Source organism: Phodopus roborovskii, unplaced genomic scaffold, assembly GCF_943737965.1.
Source record: "Phodopus roborovskii unplaced genomic scaffold, PHOROB, whole genome shotgun sequence".
Classification (NCBI taxonomy): Eukaryota; Metazoa; Chordata; class Mammalia; order Rodentia; family Cricetidae; genus Phodopus; species Phodopus roborovskii.
In genome coordinates, this window is record NW_026126567.1 from 20,229,226 (window position 1) to 20,255,267 (window position 26,042).

At 35.2% G+C, this 26,042-nt stretch overlaps 1 protein-coding gene across 1 annotated transcript in view; it reads left to right on the forward strand.

Moving 5' to 3' along the window:
- Rims2 (regulating synaptic membrane exocytosis 2) overlaps positions 1-26,042 on the forward strand; it is a 380,476-nt gene that overhangs the window by 77,355 nt on the left and 277,079 nt on the right. The window contains exons 4-5 of the mRNA XM_051202763.1: positions 1,861-2,071; positions 22,929-23,239. Coding sequence (XP_051058720.1) covers positions 1,861-2,071; positions 22,929-23,239 — 522 coding nt within the window. The remainder of the gene's footprint in view (positions 1-1,860; positions 2,072-22,928; positions 23,240-26,042) is intronic.

A 26,042-nucleotide genomic window follows, 5' to 3' on the forward strand; every position in this document is an offset into this window, starting at 1 on the left:
TCCCCCAGAAGCAGGGATTTATTTTTCTTGGCTGTGTTTTCAAGTCTTCCAGAGTGCTTGTGGAGGGAGGGATGTGGGCAAGTACTTGTGATTAAAAGCCTTCTTTGAGTCTGGATCTTTAGCTGTTTGCAGCTGTCATATTAGATTAATCTTCCCATTGCACAATTTACTAAAATTTTACCTGATCTCTGTCTGGAGATGTAGCTTTATAGATAGTTTACCTAGAATGTGTGAACCTTAATTTCAGTCCCCACAATCATATAAAATGGATGTGAGTGTGTGTGCCTGTAATCCCAGCACTGGAGACTTGAAGCTGGAAGATCAGAAGATCAGGTCATCTTTGGACACATAGCAAGTATGAGGTCATCCATGTATATGAGATTCTATCTCAAGAACAAATAGACAAATAAATAACCCCCCCCAAATAATGAAGACTTCCCTTTACCTATCAGTATCATGCTACTTCCTTCTCCTATGTTATTGCCAGAGATGGAACAATTAGACTTGGTGTTCTTTGGAATTTAGATTGTTTGCCTGATAACTTCCCTTCTGATGAGCTCAATATGGTATTGTAGATTGTCATCCTTTTGTCAGTGTTAGGTTTGGAGTGATACCATTTTTAGTTTTCTAAATGTTAAAAAAAAAATTTAGTGGTGTTTTTTGGGGTAGGGTTTCTGTGTGTAGTCTTGGCTCTCCTGGAACTCACGTTGGCCTCAAAATCACTGAGGTTACACTCTGCCTGCCTCTGCCTCTCTAGTGCTGGGATGAAAGGGATGTACCACTGTGTCAATACTTCTATCAGTTTTCTACATCTTAAGTTAATTATAGTTATTAAACATTAAAATTTTATTCATGAATACAATAGAAATAATTACTATAAATGATATAACTTTCTAGATGTCCTTTTTCTTTTCTTTCTTTTTTGTTTGTTTGTTTGTTTCTTTTTTTTTTTTCGAGACAGGGTTTCTCTGTGGCTTTGGAGTCTATCCTCGAACTAGCTCTTGTAGACCATGCTGGTTTTGAACTCACAGAGATCCGCCTGCCTCTGCTTCCCAAGTGCTGGGATTAAAGGTGTGTGCCACCAACACCCGGCTATCCTTTTTCTTAACCTAGTTTTAGTTTTGATTCATTCTATCTGTCTGTCTATCTATCTATCTATCTATCTATCTATCTATCTATCTATCTATCTATCATGAGCAAGTGTGTGTGCACAGAGGTCAGAAGAGGGCATTAGAACTCCTAGGCTGAAATTACAGGCCATTGTGAACCATCCATGTGTGGGACCTGGGAACCCTGGTGTGGTCTTGAAGAGTCACATGCACTCTTAACTGCTGAGATAGCTCCAGTGTTTTAAACTATACCAGGGTTTACTTTTTTGCACAACTCTGTCTGATAGGCTGAGAATATTTGATAGTGTTTCCTTTTTACAGTTAAATTGTGTTCAGACTGGTGAAGAGATGTGTTTATCTCTCTGTGGAGAGTCTAGTTCACTCTAGTTGACATTGTGTTTCTGGTTTTAACCTAATGGGTTATGGCTTCTTTGTGGGGATAAAATTGTCTTCCTGTATATCTGAAGCTAAACTGTTGAAAAATAAGAGTAGTATTGGTAGTTTAGTTTAATATTTTGTTTAATATTCAAGGAAATGTTCCACAAACATAATTTTATAATTAGCATGTATATTAAAGATAGAACTAATGCTAACATTTTAATGATTAATATGTTGTTCAAGCAAGTTATTATTCTATAGTTTATAAAATTATACTTTGTATTCTTGTAATCTCATCCTGTGTATTCTTATTATAAAATTTTTTGATGATCAGAAAACCACTTTTTAAAACCCCTCCTTTTTTCCCCCACAGAAAACTGCATCAACAGTTTGAAATGTATAAGGAGCAAGTGAAGAAGATGGGGGAAGAGTCACAACAGCAGCAAGAGCAGAAGGGCGATGCTCCAACCTGTGGGATCTGCCACAAAACAAAATTTGCTGATGGCTGTGGCCATAACTGTTCATATTGCCAAACCAAGTTCTGTGCTCGCTGTGGAGGTCGAGTGTCATTGCGCTCAAACAAGGTACAGGCCTGAAAAGTGATTGTGTCCCAGTAGGTCAGCTTGTTGTGAATGGAATGGAACACATACCTGAAATCACTTAGATAAAAGTTTTAATTTTTTACTGAATGTGAGAGGTAATCTCTTACAGTTTTGGTTAGAATTGTAGGGCATTTTACTTTCATTCACAGTGAAGACACTTAGAGATCAATTATCTGTCCTTTGTATGGAAAATGAGAACTCTCTGACTCAGGGAGACTAAGACTGGTTTTCATAGCCACACTTCGGATTACTAGCAGAGCTTTGATAGAAATTTCTCTATGACTATGACATGTTCACAAACTCTGTAGTCATTTTTCTTCCTTGGACATTTGGAACGGGACCATTTCAGCTCCGAGATGTTTTTCTTCATTTTGTAGCTTTGGAAGCTATACTTTCCTTTGTTTTTGTTTTTGTATTGATGAAATAGCATTCAGCTATGGAATTTAAAGATCTGTTGTTTCATAGTTATTCTAGGCTTTATCTAAGCTTTATCCACTTTCGTGCATATGTAAATGTTATTCATAGAACACTTTGTCAAATTAGCAAAACCAGTATCGAGATGCTCTTCTCACTAAATTCTTTTGAATTTATTTCCTAGTTAATCCTTTTTTTCCCCCCCTGAGGCAGCATTATTCTGTGTAGCTCTGTAGATCTGGCTGGCCTCAAACTCACAGAGATTCACCTGTCTTTGCCTAGAGTGCTGGGATCAAAGGCATGCGCCATCACCACCCAGCCCCTAATTAATATCTTATCACCAACTAATTACTTAGATAGTTCTTACATACAGAGCTAATCTGTATGCACATTACTTGGGAATAATTGTAGGAGTTAGTTCTGTGTGATTTCACGTCTTCATTTTCTTATTGTTTCTTACAGTGTTTTGTTTGCCCAGAACTAATCCTTTATTTCTTCTCGTGCTTCTTCTTGGTTTGATGATGGTTTGTTCATGCTTATATGTGTATGTGTATATGTGAATGTATGTATTTATGTTATATGTATGAATGTGTGTGTGTGTGTGTATATATATATATATATATATATATGAATTAACACATTGATATAATTTTAAGTAAAAGTGATATAAGCAGAAATCCTTAGTCTTGGAAGGAATGTATTCAGTCTCCAATACTAGTTATAATGTTACCTTTAAATTTGCAGAGTTATTTTTTTTTAAGATTTTGAATATGCATTGGACTTCCCCAAATGCCTTTTGCCATCTATTGAGATTAATTTTTATTTTTTCCTTTCTTTAAGATGGTGAGGTGTATTGACTGACTTTTGAATGTTAAATTAACTCTGTTTGGAATAAATGGAGTTGAAATAAATTCCATTTGGTCATGATATATAATCAATTTTATGTTAATGAGTTTGATTTGCAAATGTTGTTCCTTGATTTTGGAATTAGCATCACACTGGCCTAATGGAAAAGATTAGAATGTATTTTACTCTAATAGGAGAGTTTGTATAGAACTGATATCACTTCATTTTTTTGATGTCTGATCCACATGCTTGTGCTACACAAGTACTAGTTTAGTTATTACAATATATATTAGATTTTATCTGTGAAGTTACCTGGGCATGCGGTTTTTATCATAGGAAAGATTTTAAAGTACACTTTCAACTTTTTATTTGATTCAGTGTTTTTTGTTTTGTGTCTGTGAATAAGTTTTTATAATTGTATCTTCAAGGAATTTGTCCAGTTTCGTAGAAATGCTTAAATTTATTGATATAATGTTGTCACCTAAACCAGAAAGCCAGGCCTCAGATTTCTTGGCTTTATCACTTTCCCCCACAACTTTTAACATTTTAATAATTTTGTTTCTGTATGTATAAATTGCTGACTGGTGTCTTTAGATTCATTTAATTCTAGTGTCTTAACTGGTCTGTCTGCTGTAGTCTTGGCTTCTCACACACACACACTGCTATAGTGATTCCTCATCTCTCGAGTGACTGAAGCTTCTGTGTCATAAAGAGCCTCGTGGTCTGTTCCCTGAGTGCCTTAGAGCATTTCACTAGGTTCTCTTGTTCCAGATAAGCCATACTACTAGCACTACTAGCACTCAAGTATTTCCATCGGTGTCTGCTATGCTTTGGCTCATCCTTCTATGCAGTCAGAAATAGTCTTCCCTCTAGACCTCACTTTGAAATCCTTACCTACTCAAACATATGACTAGTTTTTGTCAACATAAGCATCATTCCTTCATAATCCGTCTGTGGGTAGTCTGTGTGACTTGACTACTTATTCTTTTGTGATATCTCTAATCTAGTATTTTCATATTTTATTGTTAATTGATTGTATCATCTTAATTCACTTTGACTATTCAGTTCATGTTTCTATGTACTTAGTATGTAATGGGTCAGTATATTAACTGTTGAGTGGATGACTGGAAGAAAAATATTGGTGTAAATATCATAGGCATGCTATTTTGGGATACATATCATCACCATAATTGTTTAAACATTGAATTTTAATTTATTTTTAATAATAGCTTTTCTTTATCCTAGGGAATTTTATGCATTTATACAATGAATCTTTATCATATATTCCCATCCTTTCTGCCTCCCCCCAAATGCTCCACAACCAGTCCTTCCCAAAACATTACATTGTGTAATAACATCACATTACAGTGTATAATTAAAATTAAAAGGTGTGGGCTATCTGCTAGAGAATAGGAAAGATACTAGTGGGTACATATTATATAAAAAGAGATTTTTCCTCACCAGCAGCTCTCAACTGTCAATACCTTTCCAGTAAGGGATGGGGCTTAAAGATTACCTCCCCTATCTTTGTGAGAAGTTTGGCTGGATTGATTGTGTAGTTCTTGGGCAAGCAGAAGATTGCATGGAATGCAGGATAATTTTGTTTGAATTCTTAAATAATAATTTTAGGTTATATTTTGGAATTAGCTTGCTAACTACTATGTTTTCATAATGCTTTTAAAAAAAAAAATGCATCCTTATTTTTGTTTAACCCCTTTTCCCAGTGCACTAACCCCACTTAATCAGTTAAACTTTAGCACTCCCCACGTTCTTGATTGCAGTATGTATTCTACTAAGCCTCCAACTGTATTGTTTAATTGTGTTGTGAGGTTGTCGCCATCCAGATGGCTGTCTGTATCTTTCTTTGGGCTAGATCTTCCTCCCCTATTTTTTTTGTACTCCTGCACCTCTACCTGCCTCAGTATTCCACCTCTCTGCTCTCATTTTCGCTATCAGTTACTATTCCTATTCATAAAGTATCCCCTGCCCCAACACCCCTTTCTAGTGTCTTGGTTTCTACATTTGCTGCAAGTTAATACACAAAGTTTTGAGGCTAGGATGTGCATATGAGACAGGAAACTGAGTTTGTCGTTCTAGGCCTTGTTATTTCACTCAGTGTGCATTTTTTCCCAGTTCCATTCATTTACCTAGAGATTTCATTTTCATTTACAACCCAGTAACATTACAGTGTGTGCACCCCCCCCCCCACCTTCTTATACATTCATGTGTTGATGGAAGTCTGGGCTGGTTCTGTGTCTCAGCTGTTGTGAATACTGTGTCTGTGAACTTAGGTGTGCAAGTAGTAAGATGTGAAGTTCTTTTAACTGCACATGCACAGGACTAGCATAGCTGGGTCATAGGGCAGTTCTGTTTCTAGTTTCTTGAGAAACACATGGGCTGCTTCCCAAGTGGATGCATTGGTTTATTTTCCCCCCACACACTCTGTAGGAGTCCTGTTGTTCTTTTGTTACAGTTATAGGAATAAAGCTGGAGAAAGGGGTGGGGGCAGTCCCAAGTGGGGGTCCCAAGGTAAAGGACCACGTGGGAGAGCATAGCGGTTCCGCAGGTGAGGGGGCCAAGACAGAGGGAATAAATAAGCGCCAGGAAGATAGAGCTTAAGTGAGGAGTTTATTTAGAATGGGGAGTGAGGGGGAAGGGAAGAGACTTAGAGGCACCAGGAACAGAAGAGGGGGGAGGAGAGAGAGGGGGGAGGGGGGAGGGAGAGGAGAGGGAGAGTGCAAGCTGAAAAGAGAGCAAAGAGCAAAGAGAAAGCAGAAGAGAGCATAAGTGGGCAGGGGCCTGACTTTTAAAGGGGTCCTTTGCACCTGCTGCAGACTAGTACTCATGGAACTCTGGGCTGACCAGAGCACTGCCTGAGTGCATTCTGCCAGGTGACAGGGGTGGGCCAGCATAATGTCTGAGTCCTTACAGTTCTCCCCCACACTTATTTTTGTTCACTTCCACACGAAAATTTATTCCTGATGATGTGCATTCTCAATGGGGTGACATGGAATCTTGAAGCATTTTTAATACTGATGGCTAAGAATGTTAACAGTTTTAAAAATGTGTTTCTGAGCCATTTGCATTTCTTCTTATGAGAATTTTCTATTCACTACTATAACCCATTTTTGTTTTTTTTTTCTTTTTTTAAGGAATGTTGTTTGTTTTCTTAATATATAGTCTTTTTTAGTTCTTTGTATAGTCTAGATACTAATCCTGTCAGATGAGTGGCTGGCAAAGATCTCTCCCATTCTGTGGGCTGTCTGGGCCCTCCATTCACACTTTCCTTTGCTGTACAGAAGCTTTTGAGTTTCATGAGTTTCCATTTGTTGACTGTTGGTCTTATTTCCTGTGCTATTGGAATCTTATTCATAAAGTCCCTTCCTGGGCCTGTACGTTGACGAGTGTTTCCTACTTTTTTCTGTTGTGGTCTTAGGGTGTTGGTTCTTATGTTGAGATCCCTGATCCATTGGAGTTGAGTTCTGTGTAGGGTGAGGGATAAAAATTTAGTCTCCCTCTTTCTCAGCACATTGAAGGTAGCTTGACTTGCATCATTTCTTGAAGGTGCTGTCTTTTTTGAAATGTATAGTTTTGGCATCTTTAAAACAATCAGGTAATTATAGTTGCTTGGACTTAGAGCTAGGTCCCAGTCCTATTCTATTGAACTCTGTAGACAATATTTTTGTATAGAGGCAGAATTTAATTTTTTTAAAGAGAGACTGTTATGATGGAATGAAAGTGGGGCCTTTCACTTGATTAGAAAAGGCAACATTCAGGAGAAAGTGATGGTAGTTTAACTACAGAGATTTAAAAAGCACCAAGGAAGAGGGAGACTTTGATCTTTTGGGTAGCATATATGAAGAAATAAAGAGTATATCTAGGAGGGTTTTGAGGGGAAACTGAAGTTCTTTTGACTGTGTTTCTTCTTTGTTTTGGTTATTCATTTACAATATTGAGACTATGATGTGCAATTGCTAATTATTATAAGTAATATTTATCTTTAGTTATTTAATTTTTCTTTTCATTTATGTAAATTTAGAAGAAATCTAAATTAATAGAAATAATTTGTGAAGAAAATATGCATAGTTTATGCAATACTTCATTTTGTCTACTTTTGACCATAGTTGAATTCATCACTAATGATTTGTATATGTAAAGGTTGATTTCTAAACCTTTTTCCATTTTCTTCTAAGTTCAGTATTTAGTTAAGATTTAACTGTGAAAAGGGCATTTTCTCTTTTCTGATGTTTGTATATTTAATTATTCTTATGGAAATTATTTTGTTTATATCTCAGTATATTCAAATATTTGGCATGCTTTTCCTTGAATTTAATGAAATAAATGGGAAATTTTCCCTCTTAAATTTAAAGTTGAGATTTCAGAATGAGTCAAAGTGTAAACATTTTTTGTACTCTGTTTCACTGAGAAACTCTTAAATCTGCTCTTACTTAAGAATGGAATTAATTATTTCTTTTTGTGTTTTTGTCTTTTCTGTCTTTTTAAACTCGCTTTCGTGGATATTCACACCAGGAGGACAAAGTGGTTAGAGCCTTTTTCTTTCTGTCTACTGTAGTTTTTCTTGCTGTTATTGTCAGTTTAATTTTATAGCTATATTTAATTTTATCTTAAGTATTTTGTTAGTTATATTGCATGATAGTTGCTAAACATTATAGCATATTTAAGCATGCTGATTTACTGAAAATATAAACCAAATTGCATTTTCTTGTATTAGCGATGACAAATATTAATTTTTATAGAGGCCTGAATTTTTATAACTTAATACTTTTGTTATTCTCTCACAGCATTGTCCATTATGATTAAGCCTTTCTTTACCTTACAATGTTTTCCTAAAGTCACTCTTATATTATTCAGGCTTTATAAAGTTTCCAACTTAATATCCAGAGTTAATGCCAACAGTAATAACTACAATACCATCAAAATGGGTTTACTGAAATGATTATCATGTAGTGTATCATAAACATTTAATATATTTCTGTTTCTCTCAATAATTTGTTTAATGAGTAGTAAAATACACTCTAGGTTTTGATAGTTTGGTGTCTTCCCAGGAATGTCTGATGTGCATTTAGATCTGCTCTCAAGGCTGATGACTCTGCATATAAAGACAAAAATCTTTCTATTGTAGTAACTTTTGAAGACTCAAACTCAGCCTTGAGCCTGTTCAGATTTTCCATTGCCAATGGCACACATTTAAAGTAGTTGAAGACATCTACACAGTACCATTTTTTCTTAAACACCTGGAATGTTTTGATTTCTTTCAAAGTCTTCAACTAGTCAGTTGAGCACAGTGCATTTTGTGGTAAATATCGAATGTGGATTTGGAATGAAATCTCAAGAGTACAAGAAAGGACGTTAAAAGCCTTTTCCTTTCTTTTTAAAATCCTGTAGGGATCCTAGCAACTTTTAGAGGCTGTTTTAAGATCAATAGGTCAATTAATGCACAAATTGTTCATCATCTTTCATTCAGGCATGGTTCTTCAGAGAACATACAAGCTTTCTACCATCCATCTTCTACCATAGCTTACCCACAGATAGGCAGTTTATGCAGAGATTGATCTTTGGACTCTCTGGTGACTTTTGTGTATGTTAATATAGGATCATGGTGGTCTAGCTGCTATCTTTCTTTTCCTTTTTATCATGGCTCTTATCCCAGAATTGGACATTTAATGATGGAAATGTTACTGGCAGGATTTCATAATTATCAGTCTGTGGCTTAAGTTAAGGGTTGACTAGTAGATAAAATATAGTAGTTTGTATGTATTTGGAACATGCAAATGAAGCTGGGCAGGCCTTTTAGTGACTCTTTACATGGTAGGTTGTATTCACAAGTAGCTGTTGAACTCTTGAGAAAGGTTTTACTGATAATTTGATGACTAAATTCAATTTTTATGAATTTAAATTTAAAACCCATATCTAGCTAATGGCTAAAGTAATTAATCTTGATAGAAAATATTATCTATTCAGCCCCTGAGGGAATATGCTCCTTCATACTCATATTAGCAGTAAATGAATACTAGCAGTAGGCATACAAGCATTATCGTTCACACACACACACACACACACACACACACACACACACACACACGTATTGAGTATCCTTTAGGTAAATATAAATAACATGATTCCGTAAGGCTTTATCAAACAGCCTCTGGATTATTTGTCCCTTGTCCCTCCTTTTCATCTATATTGACCTCCTTCTCTCTTCTCCAGTTGGAGCCCCTCCCTGGTTTTTCTTTTCTCACTTCATATCACCTGTGCCTTGCTATTCCCCTCTCAAGCCCAGCCTCTCCACTCCTAACCTGTGGTCCCTTTATATTTTCCTGGTTTTCATGTACTCACATTTGAGGATTCTCTCATTGCAATTTTAGGATCTCCCTTTAGTATTTTTTTTTCTAAGAAAGTTCTAATGATAAACTCTCCTGCTCTTGTTTGCCTGTAGGAGCCCCTCTTCCCAACTGACTTCTATCCCTAGCGTCTGTCTCCACCTCCTCATGTGAACCAAGTCCATCTAGTTCTGTCCTGCTGTCTTTTAGCCTTCCTGCTCATCCCAACCCTGCTATGACACCCCCCACCCGGCCTGCAGAGCTTCTCTCTACCAGGGACCCCCCAGCCACCACACTTTTCTGTATTTTTATAGAAAATGTTTTATTTTATTTTATCAATTTCATGTTTTCATTTTGAATTTTTCATAAATGTTACATCCTCTATGATACAACATTTATGAATGTGGTTTAACTTTGTCATTTTTTAAAAACTTACCATTGATTAAAGTTATCTTAAATAATTGAATACCAGAATAAATTCATCACTGATAATTATTTTTCACCCCCTTGCCAAGAGTCATGACAGTAGTCCAGATTGCCGCTGAACCACCTGACTAACAGCTTTGAGGTCGGTATCCTAAGCCTCTCACTGGCCTTTTTGTTTGATGATCTGTGACTTCTGAAGAGAGCATTACTCCTTCATGTTCCTCCACAGTATTCCTTCCACATATAGTATGTTTTTGATAGTTATTTCTGAGATACCCAAAGAGAATATATTTGGATATATATAGTGAAAAAACATCTACTCATAGTTAATCACAACAAAATATGTATAATATGAAATGGGACATCATATAATTTGCTGTGAGTAGAAGGTTTAAAGACTGGATATTTTTCTACTGGATTGAGTTAAATCATAATAATGATTAATACGCAATTAAAGTAACAAGTACAAATTTTAATTGGAATTGTTACATTTAAGAAAAGTTTACTAGAAGCTCATTTCTTAAGGAAAGGGGTAGATTATCACTCAAAGTTGTTCATAAATCTCTTGATAAATTTTACTTTTAAACCTAAATAGAATTTGACAGCAGCTCTCTTTTGTTTTAATAGATGCATTTGCTGAGAAATTTTTTCTCAGTAATGAGGCCATTTGAATGGAAGTTCAGTAATAACTATTCACTCAATTCTTTGAATCTTTCCCAAGTTATGAGACAGAAGTGTGCCGGTGTATCATCAAAAATTATCTTAAATTACATATCAGTTGACCACTAATACAGGTTTTCTTCAATTTTCTGAAAGCAAAGAATCTAAAACATTAGATTTGCAAACTCTATTACTGAGTTAGTGATTCATTCTGTCAGTTTCTGGGAGTTATACCAAAAAGGCATTACTAATAATTATCAAATGACTATTTTTATTTTTCTTTGACTTAGAAATACCTTGTTGAAAGCCAGTATCCTCAGAAATATTTGGAAAATGTTAATTTTAGTATTCTGCCAATTTCAATTTATATTGTGAAATTATTTTTGCATTCTCCCATGCTTAGTTATTTTTAATATCTCTCAGAACTCCCTATCTTGCTCTCAGTTTGTAGAAAAGTGGAGCATGTTAGCTAATAGACAAAGACAATCTAGTTGTCAAACAATCAGCCAATGAAAATTGGTTAATGGAAGTCTCATGTTGCGTTCCGATTTCAGTAAATGTTCATATTCATCCTTTGCTATGTTATGTGTGTATTGCATGCATGTTTATGTGTGCTTTCCCATCGGTGTAATGCAGAGGCCAGCGGGTGATGTCTGTGACCAGCTGCCTCATGCTTCTCTTCCATCCCTTTCCTCTAAGGTGGACGTGGGCTGTTCTTTAGACTGTGTGCACTCTGTGAGGGGCTGCGTCAAGCCCTACTGCCATGCCTTCCCACTCTGATGGATTTTGTCCCTTAAAATGACCCTTTCTCCCCTAAGTTGTCTTGTTGTCAGACATTTGATCACATTGGTGATAAAGAAACTAACACAGTGATCTTTATGTAAGGTGCTAAACAAACCAAAACAATTTGAGGGTGAGCATTCACTGTTTTGAAATATCTTCACTTGATTACCAGATGTATTTCATGGGCACCACGATTCCATTAGACATGCTATTTTCATTATGATTTGGGGTGACTAGAAGTATGTACTACAGTTTCCACCATAATCTAAGTAACAACACCTGCAATTTTATGAGCTCTATAAAGTCTAGTGCTATCTTTATCCTGCTTTAATAAAGTCACACCAGTGGGCTTATCAGCTAACATCTTTATGCTATTATAATAGATTCATAATAATTTCTTCCATTGGGTTTCCTGGCTTCAACAGTGAATGATATTATTGTAAAGCATTTCAAAGTAGCAATGAATAGCTGCTTGTAAGTTGCCAGTGCTTTGTTTTCTCCTTGCAGTATTAGTAAGTAGAAACTTTCTCTAGAGTTTAGATATTTTTGTAGATAAAAGCTGCAAGGAGATAGCTTTACAGTGTAGTTTGACAAGTTTCTTGACAGCAGAAAAAAGAAGCACACACACAAAACTCTGTTCTTCTCCCCCCAGGCATTTTCTTGCATGGTTTCATATATTCCTTCTTAAATTTGTATGCTTTTTTAAGCATTATTTTATTTTAAAATTGCATACCACAAATAGGCTTTTAAAGTATGGCCTATTGTGTACCTGCTTTAGTTGGTGGTGGGACATGGGAGATTGAAACTCATTAATAAAGTGGACTGAAGTTTCATGAGATAGCCCACTTTATATAGAGCATCAGACAATTTATATTCTGAGAGTTAAGAGAAACTACATGACTAAAATGTACAATCTCAAGGACAAGCCATAGATGGCAAAAGCATATTTTCCAATAGAGGTAGATAAACTCTTGCACCTGAGTGGCACAAAAACATGTTCCAAGAACAATTCCATGCTTTGAAGAAACTGAGGTCACAAGACTCTTTGTCTGCTCATGACTCTATTTTTAGACTGTGTTCTGACAATCTACTTTACTGGTAATTAATGAAGCGTACCATTTAAAATTATAATCTGAATTATTCCTTACCCTAAAACCACATTTTATAGTATCTCTGCTGTCAGAGTTACGACTTGTGAAGTTTTAAATACAGTGTTATGTTTTAATCTCGGGTGCATGTAACTGCACATTTAATAAACAAGTATTGACCTTAGCTGTTGATATATTTTGTATATATTTATACCAATAAAGGCTACAAATTTATATTTCACATTTATAATAGGGAGCTATCACATGTTTCTTTCCAAGATATTTTTCATTTTTTAAATAAAATAACAATAAATACAGGTGAATTTGGAAACTAGGTTAAAAAAATCATTATACATATGCAGATGAAGATCGCCTGACTGCTGGGTGGTGGCAGTGTACACCTTTAATTCCACTGGGAGGCAGAGGCAAGCCGATCTCTGTGAGTTCGAGGCCAGCCTGATCTGCAAAGCAAGTTCCAGGACAGCTAGGGCTATTACACAGAGAAACTTTTTCTTGAAAAAAACCAAAAAGGGAAAAAACAATATCGTCTGACAGATTTGCTTACCTGCAGTTTTTCTTCTACTGATTTGATTTGAAAGCATTCTTTAAAAATTTTAACCCTGAATTATCAGAGACTGGCATTGTAGTTTGCAACTTACTTAACCAAAAGGAGAGACACAGAAATTTCACTTAGTTACCATATCAGTGTCCCAGTCTCCTTACCCTTGGTGCAGTGACTGTGAAAATTCCAACATGGTCTGGCTTCATTTGCCTCCACCAAATAGCCTATTGTTTATTTACATTTTTTTGGGGGGGCTTATCTTCTTTCTGTGTTTTATTTCTTAAACTAGCATTGTGCTTTTTTGGATCAAATTTCAACCAAAGAAACTACTATGTCTGCAAATTTTTGGAATCTTAAAGAGAAACCTGGATTATTTGGAGAGAGTCTAGTCCCAAAAGTTCTACAGAAAACCTTTTCCAAAGGAGGTGTTTCTTTTTTAGTTTGTAACTAGCATGTAGTTTGTGTAATAGGGAAGTCTACAAATGAGTGGTTTTTAGTTTGTTGAGGATGCTGAACCATCATTGCCTTTGTGTCTGTCTCTATCCCCCAAACTCCACCCTCACCAGCCGTCATTCCCTCTCACTGTGGTAACCACCATGCTGCATTCTGTTTATGAGAGTTCCTAGTTTGGACATACCATACAGATTTATTTACATAATGTAATATGTGGCCTTTGGTGTCTGGTTTGTGTCTATCCTAATAGGCTCTAAGTGTTGCCTCATTGCTTTCCCTTATGACAAGGTCTTTCTGTCTAGGCTCACTTGTCTAAAACCTCATTAAGTAGCCTAGCTTCTAGCCACTCAGTGCTGGGTGACAGGTTCATGCCACCATAATCAGCATGTCTTATTTGTATTTTTTTTGATGACTAATGGTGTTCAGCATCTCTTCATGTCCTCGTTGGTACATTCAGCAGAAAAATGATTACATCTGTAATTTGATTGATTGCTGTTGTTGGATTGTAACAGTTATTGGACACCAGATGCTCATCCGATATATAATTACATTTTGTTTTTATTCTTTGGATTGTTTTTCATTTGGTACAACAAAACTTTTATCTGGTTGCTTATTTTGTTAGACTTAAGAAATCATGTTTCTTAACTTTCTAAAAGCCAGGGAGTTTTACTTCTATTCTTGTTTTAATCATTGTATGATTTTAGGTTTTACAATAAGGTTTTTGAGCTATTTGAGTTAATTTTTGTGTATGAGGTATTAAAATCTTACTTTTTTTGTAGGTGTTTGCCCAGTAGTTCAATGCTATTTGTTGAAGAACTCCCGTGCTCAATGGTCTTGTCATTGTTTAAAACCCGTGTGGTTTACATCTGTACTCCCAGTTCTATCCCTGTGGTCTGTGTGCTTTATCCTATCTCATCACCATGTTGTCTCGACAACTGGCTGTGGGTGTAATTTCGAAGTAGGAAAGATGAATCATATACGAGAGCTGTGATCATCATTTATATTCCATCAGGACTTACTCATATATATTTAAAAACTAATCATAGGGTTTTTGTTAAAAATTGCTAGACCCTACTCCAAATGATTTGACAGATTTTGATGATCCCTCCAGGAAGGCAACACCCTTCCTGTGGAGTGGTGGTGATGGGGGCGATGGGATGGGAGGAAACTGGGATTAATATGTAAAATAAGAAAAATAATATATGTATATATGAATTATTATACATACCAATAAATAGATATTTTTATATTGAGAAATAAATGTTCCATTTCCCCAATAAAAGACCAAAATATTATGTAAAAATCAATTAGGAAATAAGGAAATTAAAATGTATTGAATTTAACAAATTTGGTAACCATGATATTTTAAATTAAATAAATAAATTAAATAAATTAAATAAATAAATTAAATTAAATAAGCAATCTTACATACATAAAATAACATTAAAATACATTTTGTGAAATCATTTCATCAGAAAAATATATTTTGTAATAATATTTGAGCTTGTAGAGTCTTAAATATTATTTTTAAGACATGTATGAAACAGTTTAGAACTTTGCATGGCAAACATTTTAAGAGAAGCAGTGTGTAACTCTTTTATATGTCTACAGTTTATATAGTAGTCCATCCCATCATTGGTGTTATTTATCTACAGTTCATATACTAGTTCATCCTCTCACTGGTATTATTTATCTACAGTTCATATACTAGTTCACCCTTCACTGTTGTTAAGGTGTTGGAAAGATGGCAGTGAACTAAAATAGGTGAGTATCTCGTACCTTTCTAGAAAATATATTCTAGTAAAGGAATGAGACAATACCTGAAATAAATATTAGAAAATGTAAGTGTCATGGAGAAAATGGAAAAGATACTGAAAATTAATACATTTTTATTTTATATCAATTATATACTAGGTACATATAATTAATATATATTTAAAATTAAATATTGCCATATAGTATGTATAAATATTGGTATATATTGATGTGTGTTTAATATACATAAAAATAAATATTTATACATACACACATACAAACACAGATATTTATTAGAATGGCTTACAGGCTGTGGTCCAGATAGTACAACAATGGCTGTCTATGAATGGACGGTCTAAGAATCCTGTAGCTGTTCAATCCACAAGGATGGATGTTTCAACAGGTCTTCAGTAAGTTCTGAAATCCCAAAGAAGTAGGCCTAATGCTAGTGAAGGAATGACTTGATAGTGAGAGAGAGGGCAAGCCATCAAAGAAAGAGAACTTCCTTCTTCCATGTCCTTTATGTAGGCTGCCAGCAGAAGGCGTGGCCAGATGAAAGATGGATCTTCCCACCTCAGAAGATCTGAAGAAAATTTATCTTTCCATCTCACAGATCCAGATTAGAAGTGGGTCTTCCCACTTCAGGGCATTTAATTAAGGAAAACAAAACAGAACAAAACAAAACAAAACCTCATACCTGTGCCCAGAATTTTGAGTTTTAGTTAATTCCAGATGCAATCAAGTTGACAACCAAGAATAGCCATCATAGCCTGATTGCTTATATTTGGCTAATGTTGCTATATCTTTAATAGATGTTCAATTTACTTCTTTGCCAGGGTGGGGAGATGTGGGAAATGAACAGTGTAGTCCCAATAGGCAGTGAATGGGTTTCAGAGAGACAGAGGAAGATGCTGTAGTGCAGACTAGTGGTACAACATTACAATTGCAGAAAGGTTCAGTTTCTTCTATTTTCTAAGATGAACCTATCATTTTGTTTTGACATTTGTCTTCTCTTTGAAAATTATTTAGAGGAATTTAAGAGAGAATTCAAATTCAAGGATTTTTATGTTGCATATTTATTTTGAAGGCAGCAGTTACCTATTTTGATAACAGTCAATACAGAATTAACTACTTCTTAATGACTAATTTGCTTTGGGAACCACTTACCTATTTTTTTCCCCTAAAATTTTATTCAGACAAAACATTGATAAATAGGATAAAAATAAAAATCACCACTACAAAATATGTACTACTGAGCTGAGGGTGGAACCCTGTGGTAGAGTATATGCTTAGCATGTGCAAAGTCCTTGGTTCAATTCCCTGGACCTCTTTTCTCAAAGTGTGTTAATTGGATACTTTTGAGGGAAGTGATTGGCCACTTTACTCCCACCATTGAATGTGACAGACACAGACACAGACATACAGACACAGACATACAGACACATGCCTCCTGAAAATAACCTGTGTGCTGTTTTAAAATTATATATGTATGACAATTGAGAAGTCATTTCTCAGTTAACTAATTTATTAATACCATATATTAATTTACCTGAAGTGTGATTATAGTTACCAATAAATATTTTATTATTCCTATTAATCTTTAGTGGTTACCAGTTTTAGAAGTTTAGTTATGCATGATTGGTGCTGGTGTTTGTTCTTGTCCTTCTTTTAAAGTTTTAAAATTTTTGACAAATTTATACACATGTATACAATGAAATATGATCATATTTACCCCCCATTTTCTGCTCAACCTTTCCCCATGTCTCCCAGCATCCTCCCTTTTCAAACTTAAGTCTTCTTTCCCCTTTTAATAACTTAATAAGCTCAGTGAATGCTGTGAGTATGTGAACAGGTGTGGGTCCATCAAGTAAATCATGTGACCACATCTAAAAAAACAAAACAAAACACAGCAAAACAAAAAACCCAACAGAATGAGTGTCATTCCCCCAGCAAATATTAGTTCTTCAGTAAGAAGTAGTCCTGGAGATCATTTAACTCATCTGTGCTGGAATTTTGGCTGCTTTGATCTGTACAGGCCTTATGCAGGTAACCATGACCTCTGTAAATTCATGGTTGCTTTAGGCATGCTTTAGGCACTCTCCCTTGTTGGCCTGCACATTCTTTCCACATCTTCCCTTCCCTTCCAACAGCTCTGGCGGTTGGATTGAACATAGAAACTCACCCATGTGTTTTAGGTTTTCCAACTTAATGGACATAGGGCTTTAAAGTGTCCCGTTACATACGCTGATTTCTTTGATGCCTGTTGCAATGTTTCCCTGTTATTTCTAATTCTGTTAATTTGGATTCTTTCTTTCAGTTAATTGGGTCAAGGGTCTGCTAATCTTATGTTTGTCAAAGAACCAACTTTCGATTAGTTGATTCTTTAGTTGTTTTCTTTGTTTCTTTGCTTAACTAATTTTGGCTCTGATTGTTATTAAATTTTGCCTTTTAGTGGGTTTGGGTTGTTTTTGTTTTTTTCAAAACTGTGAGTTGCATTATTAAGTCACTTATTTGTGCGCTACTTGATTTTATAATGTAAGTGGCTAGAATTATATATTTTCCTCATAGGATGGTTTTTAATCGTGTTTCAGAGACTTAATTGTTTTTATTTTCATTTCCAGTAATTTTTTCTTTCTTGATTTATTTTTTACATATTTATCATTCAGTAATATGTTATTTAATCTTCATGAATTTATATACTTCCTAGAGATTTCTTTCAATTTTGTCTTGTTTCATTATGGTCAGATAGGACATACAGAGTGTGTGTAATCAAAACTCTGAATTTCTGAAGATTTTCTTTATGCCCTTGGATATGGTCTATTTTAGAGCAGCTTCCATGTAATGCTGAGTAGAATCTTTGGTGTTTGGGTAGAAGATTCTAGCTGTCTGTTAAGTTCACTTGATGTATGATATCATTTAATTGTGATGGTTCAGTTTACATTTGTGCAGATAACCTGTGTATTGGATAAAAGGGGGGGTATCAAAATCACCTACTATAAATGGGTTAGTGTTAATGTGTCTTTATTCCAATAGCACAGTTTTTTTTTTTTTTAAATGAAATTGGGTCCTATTCAATTTGGTGCATATAGTTTTAGGATAGTAATGTCTTCTTGGTTAACTGTTCCCTTAATTAGAATGAAGTGCGCCTGTTTACCTCTTCTGATGTCTGATGAGTTTTAGTTTGATGCCTATTGTCAGACACTAGAAGAGTGACACCTGCTTGATTTGTGGTCCTGTGGAATACTCTAGCTCATCCTTTAACTTTACTGCCTATCTGTAAAGTTAAGATGCTTTCCTTGTAGACAACAGATAGATAGGTGCATTTTGTTTCTTGATTCATTCAGTCAGCCTATGTCTTTTGATTGGAAAATCGAGATTGTTAATATGTAAAGTTATTATCCAAAGGTATGTGTTAATTGCACCCCTGTTTTTTCTCCTAACATAGTGCTGGACAGAGAAGAGAGCACAAAGGGATCCATGGTGTGAATGTAGCACATAGCTGCATACCATAGCACTCCGAGTGTAACATAAGCAATATTTGTATGGAATTGTTTGCTCTATTCTTTAAAATCCACAGCAAAATTCACAAAATTATTTTATTCACTAGTTTCTTGCCTAGTGTCTGGCATATACTAATCATTTAGTGAGTGATGTCTGAATCCATAAAAATAATGAATTAGTTTTAATAGTTATTTTCCCATCTGTACACAAATTGGGATTTCTTGGTCTGAATTAATTTTTGTTGTAAATTATAGCTTCCTTCAAGTTTGTCTATGAATACTGAATATAGTGACATTATTTTCGTAGAGTAAGTATTGTGCTGACGTCCGACTTTTAGAAAATGCTACTATTTGTAATGTTTTCCAGTTTCTGTAGTCTAAATGTGTCTATGATTTCAAGCTAACCCACATCACTTCATGGAATGAAGTCCCATGGGGAGTTGGGAGTTCTTGTGACTTGCTTAGTACCCAGTTAACTGTTTAACTGTTTAGTACCCCAGTTAAAGATTTCTCTAGTAGTACGTTTTCAATGAACACATACTTTAAAAAGATTGGCCATTCTTTAAGGCCATGCTATCAACTGAAGCGACGAATTGAAAACAAATCTTTATATCTCAGTGAAGACGTGTTATTCTATGTGAAGTCCACACTAGTGTGATGACCATTTTCATTCAGGTCCCAGGTGTGCTGTTATTATTATTATTATTTTTGAGGTTCGTGATCTGCAAGCCCCACTCCTATTTTAGGAGCTTGAATCATAGCACTTTCAGATTATATATAAGTTAACTGTGGTGCCAGCTTCCACCTGTTCCCAGACTTTGTTCCTTAAAAGAACTAATAATGTGTTGGACTTGATAGCTAATTTGTTGAAGGGCCTGATAAACCAGCTAGCTTCAAAAGCCTCTCTTACATTTTTGGTTGAGTCTAGCCTTCAACATCTGAGTCATCTCTCCAGCACCTCCCTCCTTCCCTCCCTCCCTCCCTCCCTCCCTGCCTCCCTCCCTCCCTCCCCCCTCCCCCCTCCCACAACTGTATATTTGTATACAGTGTGTTGTGATTGTATTTGTTGTTCAATTACTCTTTCTCACCCTTTCCTGACTCCCACCGTTCCCTCAATTATGTTCAGTCCCCCTTTTCCTCCTTCTCTCTCCACAGTGCCCATATCCTTCCGGGTCTCATGCAGTCCAGGGTAGGCTCAGACTCGATAGGTAGCAAGGCTGGCCTTGACTTTCTGACCCTCCTTCCTCTATCTCCCAAGTGCTTGGGTTCTAGGTATGCATCATCTCTCAGCTTTAGGTTATTTCTTAAAATAAGTTGCCTCTGGAGTCTTTCACATTAAGGACACTTTGTTTCTGTCTCCATTAAACTGCACCATGACTCTTTTGCTACATTTCTTTCAAGCTGTCACCTTGAATATATATTAGTTCTGGATCCTCTTTACAGAGGTAAATAACAGTGGTTAGACAACTGCCTTCCAAATCCATTTGTTTCATTGTTAATTATCAAGAAAAAGCTGTTAGTCTTTAATGTCTTGAATGTGACTTATTCCAAAGATAGTTAAAATTTAGAGTTCCTTAACAGATTGTCATTGTAATAGTAATAGTAATCTGTTTAAAACAAAGAAGTTGGATTGCAGATTTTATTAGTAGGGGTTGAGGATTTAGCTCAATGAAAGAGCATCTTCCTAGCAAATGTCCTTCGTTTGCTTTCCAGTGATAGTTTTTCATTTATTTCAAAGTAACTTAATAGAGTTCTGAAAGTGACAAGTCACCTCAAAAGTGGTCATATTTTGGTTATTATTTGGACATAATATAATTTTTAAAACAATTGATTTGATGCATTTGAATATATTTTTATTTAATGTCTATTCACATCCATCACAGAAAATGAAATTTGAACTATGGAACTTGTTTATTAAAAATAGAGTGAGACAACAGTGCTTTTGTCAAAAATACTTATTAATTATAAAATAAAATTGACAACTTAAAATATTGACATTATTGATGAGTAACTTATTTGGGAATTTAATTGGTGAAACATAAATCTTGGTTTTATAATATTAAATACCTTATTACATTTCCTTCAGGGTAACAAGTGACTTCAAGCTAAGCATTTAGATCTTAGTAGTCTATGATTTATATGGTCTTACTATGCTAATAGAAGATAAAGTCTTTGCTTCCAACAATAATAGTAAATTTAATAGTGAATGAAGGAATATATGTCCCATGCAATGAAAGAACAAGAATCTTGATCATAATAAATAGTTGTAATGTTGTGTGGTACAAACTATACAAATAATATGACAGGCTTAATGGAACATAAAGTGAAATATTTAAATGATATTTTATAAAAAACTTCCTTATTTCAGTGAAAGACACCAGGTTGGAGGCAGTGATAGGCAATTGCCTATCTCACAAGGTTATTTCTGCCTTGTTGTTGATTCCTACGCAGAAAGGCTTTCTGTGATTATCTGTATTGTTTATTGTAAGTTGTTTTAATATGAAAAATATCCGCAAACATGGAGTCTGTGTGAGAGTCAGTGTAAGCATATGATCTGTGCTCATTTGAAATATGTGATTACCTTACATTTCACAAATATACCTTCCTTCCTTTCTTTTTTTGTAATGATTTTTAATTTAAATTAGAAACAATCTTGTTTTACATGTCAATCCCAGTTTGCTCTACCTCTCCTGTTCCCCTCACCATCCCCATCCCATCCCCTTTCTGCTCTCCAGGGAGGGTGAGGCCTTTCATGGGCAGTCTTCAACATCTGTCATATCATTTGGAGCAGGACCTAGGCCCTCTTCCATGTGTCTAGGCTGAGAGAGTATCCTTCTATGGGAATAGGCTCCCAAAGTCCATTCACACACTAGGGATACATACTGATCCACAACTAGAGGCCCCATAGACTGCCAGTCCTCCTAACTAACACCCACATTCAGGGGTCTGGGTCAGTCCTATGCTGGTTTCCTAGCAATCAGACTGGGGCCCATGAGCTCCCCCTTCTAGTTCCATCCATTTGCCTGCAAATTTCAAGATTCCATTGTTTTTATCCGCTGAGTAGTACTCCATTGTGTAAATATGCCACATTTTCTTTATCCATTCTTCAGTTGAGGGGCATCTAGGTTGCCTTCAGGTTCTGGCTATTACAAACAATGCTGCTGTGAACATAATTGAACAGATGTCCTTGTTGTATGAGTGTGCATCTTTTGTGTATATGCCTAAGAGTGGAATTGCTGGGTCTTGTTTTAGACTAAACATTTTTCTGAGGAGCTGCCATACTAATTTCCAAAGTGGCTGTACAAGTTTGCACTCCCACAAGCAGTGGAGGAGTGTTCCCCTTTCTCCACATCCTCTCCAGGATAAACTGTCATTGGTGTTTTTGATTTTAGCCATTCTGACAGGAACAAGATGGTATCTCAGAATTGTTTTGATTTGCATTTCTCTGATGGCTAAGGATGCTGAACACTTTCTTAAGTGTCTTTCAGCCATTTTAGATTCCTCCATTGAGAATTCTCTATTTAGTCCCACTTTTGCCTACTATTAACAGTTAATATACTGGAAATCTGGTCTATAACCTGCATTTTATGAATTATTTTTATTTTAAGAAACAATATAAGAAATGCTATCATTTTATTTTTATTCTTTGTAAAAGAAACTGAGTTCTATAGTTATGGAGGTTCAGTTCCTTGCTGAAGATTTTGGTTTCCTATTTTGAAGATACTATTTAAAATTGACTAACTCTAAAATTCATTTTATTTTTACTACATTGTACTTCTAAATAAATAAAAATAATTTCAGAATGCGAAAAAACAACTATCATTTTGATACGAGTTTTTCTGTCAAAGTAATCTTATTATAATCATGCTTATAAAATTAAAGAATTATTTAATTTATAGTAGCATTTAGTCTTGATTTCATTTTAACTTCAAAAGTATAATCAAGTAATTTTTTTGTTTCTCTTTCATTCTGAGGGAGACTTATTTCTTTTTCCTGTGTTATTGTGTGCAGGTTATGTGGGTGTGTAATTTGTGCCGAAAACAACAAGAAATCCTCACTAAGTCAGGAGCCTGGTTTTACAATAGTGGATCTAATACACCACAGCAGCCGGGTCCCAAGGCTCCCCGAGGGCTTCGGAACGAGGAGGCTCCGCAGGAGAAGAAAGCAAAACTGCACGAGCAGACTCAATTCCAAGGACCCTCAGGTGACTTACCGGTCCCTTCAGTGGAGAAATCTCGGTCTCATGGGCTCACGAGACAGGATTCTATTAAGAATGGGTCCGGTGTGAAGCATCAGATTGCCGGTGACATACCTTCAGACAGGTAAACATTTAGTGTAATTTTAGGTAAAATTGTTGTTTGTTTGTTTGTGTAGGAGTGTGCATGATGTGGCATGGTACACATGTTTGTGTAGGATTGTGTCATGGTACACGTTTGTTTGTATAAGTGTGTGTTATGGTACACATGTTTGTGTAGGTGTATGCCATGGTACATGTCTGTTTGTGCAGATGTGTGTCATGGTACACATGTCTGTTTGTGTAGGAGTGTGCATGGTGTGTCATGGTACACAGGTGAAACTCAGAGGAGGACAACATAGTGGAGTTCTTGCCATCTGCCTTGTTGTGGGTTCTGGATGTTGAACCTGGTTCATTAGGCCTGTGTGGCATGTGCCTGCTGAGCCATCTTGCTCACCCAAATGCAGTGTTCATAATATTCATTCCAAGCAGAAATAAATATATATGAAATTTTTAAGCAACAGTGAGTTGCCTACATTTTATAGTCCTTGATTTCCTCTTCCCTCCCTCCCATAAGCACTATATGTAATGTTTAGGATTTGAGCTATGACATATTTAAAGCATTTTATGTTTGATATGGGTAAGATTATAAGACAGATTTCCAAGAATAAAGAAATGGATTTTAATAAAACGGGTTTTGATGCTGTTGCTGCAAATTGCAGCCTTCCTACTGGGGTATTGGTTTTCCACCATGGTCTTTCTTGAGTAAAGGCAGAGGCTATTTCTCCCTGTGTTTAATAGGCTTTATTATTATTATTATTATTATTTTTTGGTGAACATTCTGCTTTTATTTCTTTTTTTTATACTTTTACACTAAATTGTAAAAGTGCTTTATATGTCTTTTTCAGCTTATGTATTATAAGTGTTTTCTTTCTAAATTTCTTGAAATATAATTTGATGATATACATGGTTCATCATGCTGCTCAGGCTGGCCCGGCTACCTTATTCTTCCATCATAGCCTCCGGTGCTGTCATTTGCTACAGTACCCATCTCACCTGCCTTAGGATGAACAAAATCCTTATTTTGATGATGGTTGATTTGCTTTTGGTTAGTACTTCCTAAGGAAATCATTGATTCTGAGAAGTCGTTGCCCACCCATAGAGGCTTTATATCTGTAGCCTGCATCAAAGGTGAGACCTGTTCTTGAGTATTTTCTTTATATCTGTAGCCCGAATCAAAGGCAAGATCTATTCTTGAGTATTTCCTTTTGTGGTAATGGGAATTGAATACAGTGCCTCATGCATGCAATCAACTGCTCTTCCATGGAGCTATCTGCAAATTCTTTCTCTAAACTTCTAGAAATTTTATGCTTTCACATTTTACAGTTATACACATGATCCATTTTTGGTTTGGTTAAAAATTTTATGAATAAAAAAGAAAAACTTCCTATGTATATTTCTTTGAATGCATGAAAATTTAATTGTTACACCACCATTATTATTATTATTATTATTATTATTATTATTATTATTATTTTTTTTTTTTTTTACAAAGGTGACTCTTCCTTAACAGACTATCTTTGTTTTCTGTCTAGAATTAGTTGTCAGCTTTGAATAGGCCTCCATGTCATTTCTCTTTTCCTTTACCAATCTGCCTTTGGGCCTGACAAGCTACATCGTTATGATTGCTAAACACTTAATATGTCTTCAAACCTTATAGAGTTAGACTTCTAACTGTGTTGTTTTTAAAGCTGTTATGGTCATTTGAAGTTTCTATTTCAATTTTAGGATCATGTAAGAAGTAAAATTTAGACTAATTTCCCCACAAATACATGTCATAGAAAAATGCCTGCCATTTCTGAATAGTAGAAATACTATAAGAAACATAGAGTTGGATTTTTTTTAGTCTTTAGTTTTTAATTGAGAAATTTACTTAATTTAATTTTCAAATAATTATTGATTAGGTAAGGTCTTATAACTACTTTGTAATTTGGTTCCTAGCACTTTAACTTTTTTTTAACCTCTCATTCTCTCTCTCTACCTTTTCTATTTTGTTGTTTATTTACTTGTTTAAATTGATAGTCAAGATAGTATGTTGTATTTTTAGTATACAACATGGTATTTGGCTATTTAGTAGATAAGTTATATCACTTATTTTCCCAGTGAGAAGATTTGAAGGCTACTCAGCAATTTTCAGATGTACAGTATCTTTGTACTAATTGTAGCTATCATGATGTACAATAGCACTCTTTCATTATTATCTGTTAATTGTACATATTAATGGATTTCAGTTTGGTGGATACATGTATGCAAACAGCATGTGCTTCTCTTTTATGCTTTCCCTTTGTGGTTAAGTATTTTGTCTGGAAGAGAGCTTGAGAGCTTGAGAATTATTTTACTTGTCAGTTGTACAATCTTGCTTTTTTGTTGTCATAAAGTTTACAAAAATGATCTTCTGATTATAGCAATCTATTTTGAAACAATACAGTATGTTATGATAATAAAGACTAGAAGAGGACTAAAGAGAAATATGTTAATGAAACATCCTATATCTGTATTCTATTTTTTCACAATTTTGATTTTTTTTTTTTAATGGCCCATCAAAAATTGAATGGGTGATGCATCATGCTTACATATTAGGGTAATTTCATTTTGTTTCTTTTCTTTTCTTTCTTTTTTTTTTTTACCAGTTGCATTTATATTTTCTGTTGTTTTTCTCTTTACTCATTAAGGATAATTTCAAGTTGAAGAACTGCCTTTAGCATTTCTTGCAGCGCCTTTCCCCCTTAAATCTGGGAATGTCTTTATTTTTCTATTTCTAAATGATAGCTTTGCTGGATCAAGTATTTTTTTATTGGCAGTGTTTTTATTCAATACTATAAGATCTTACA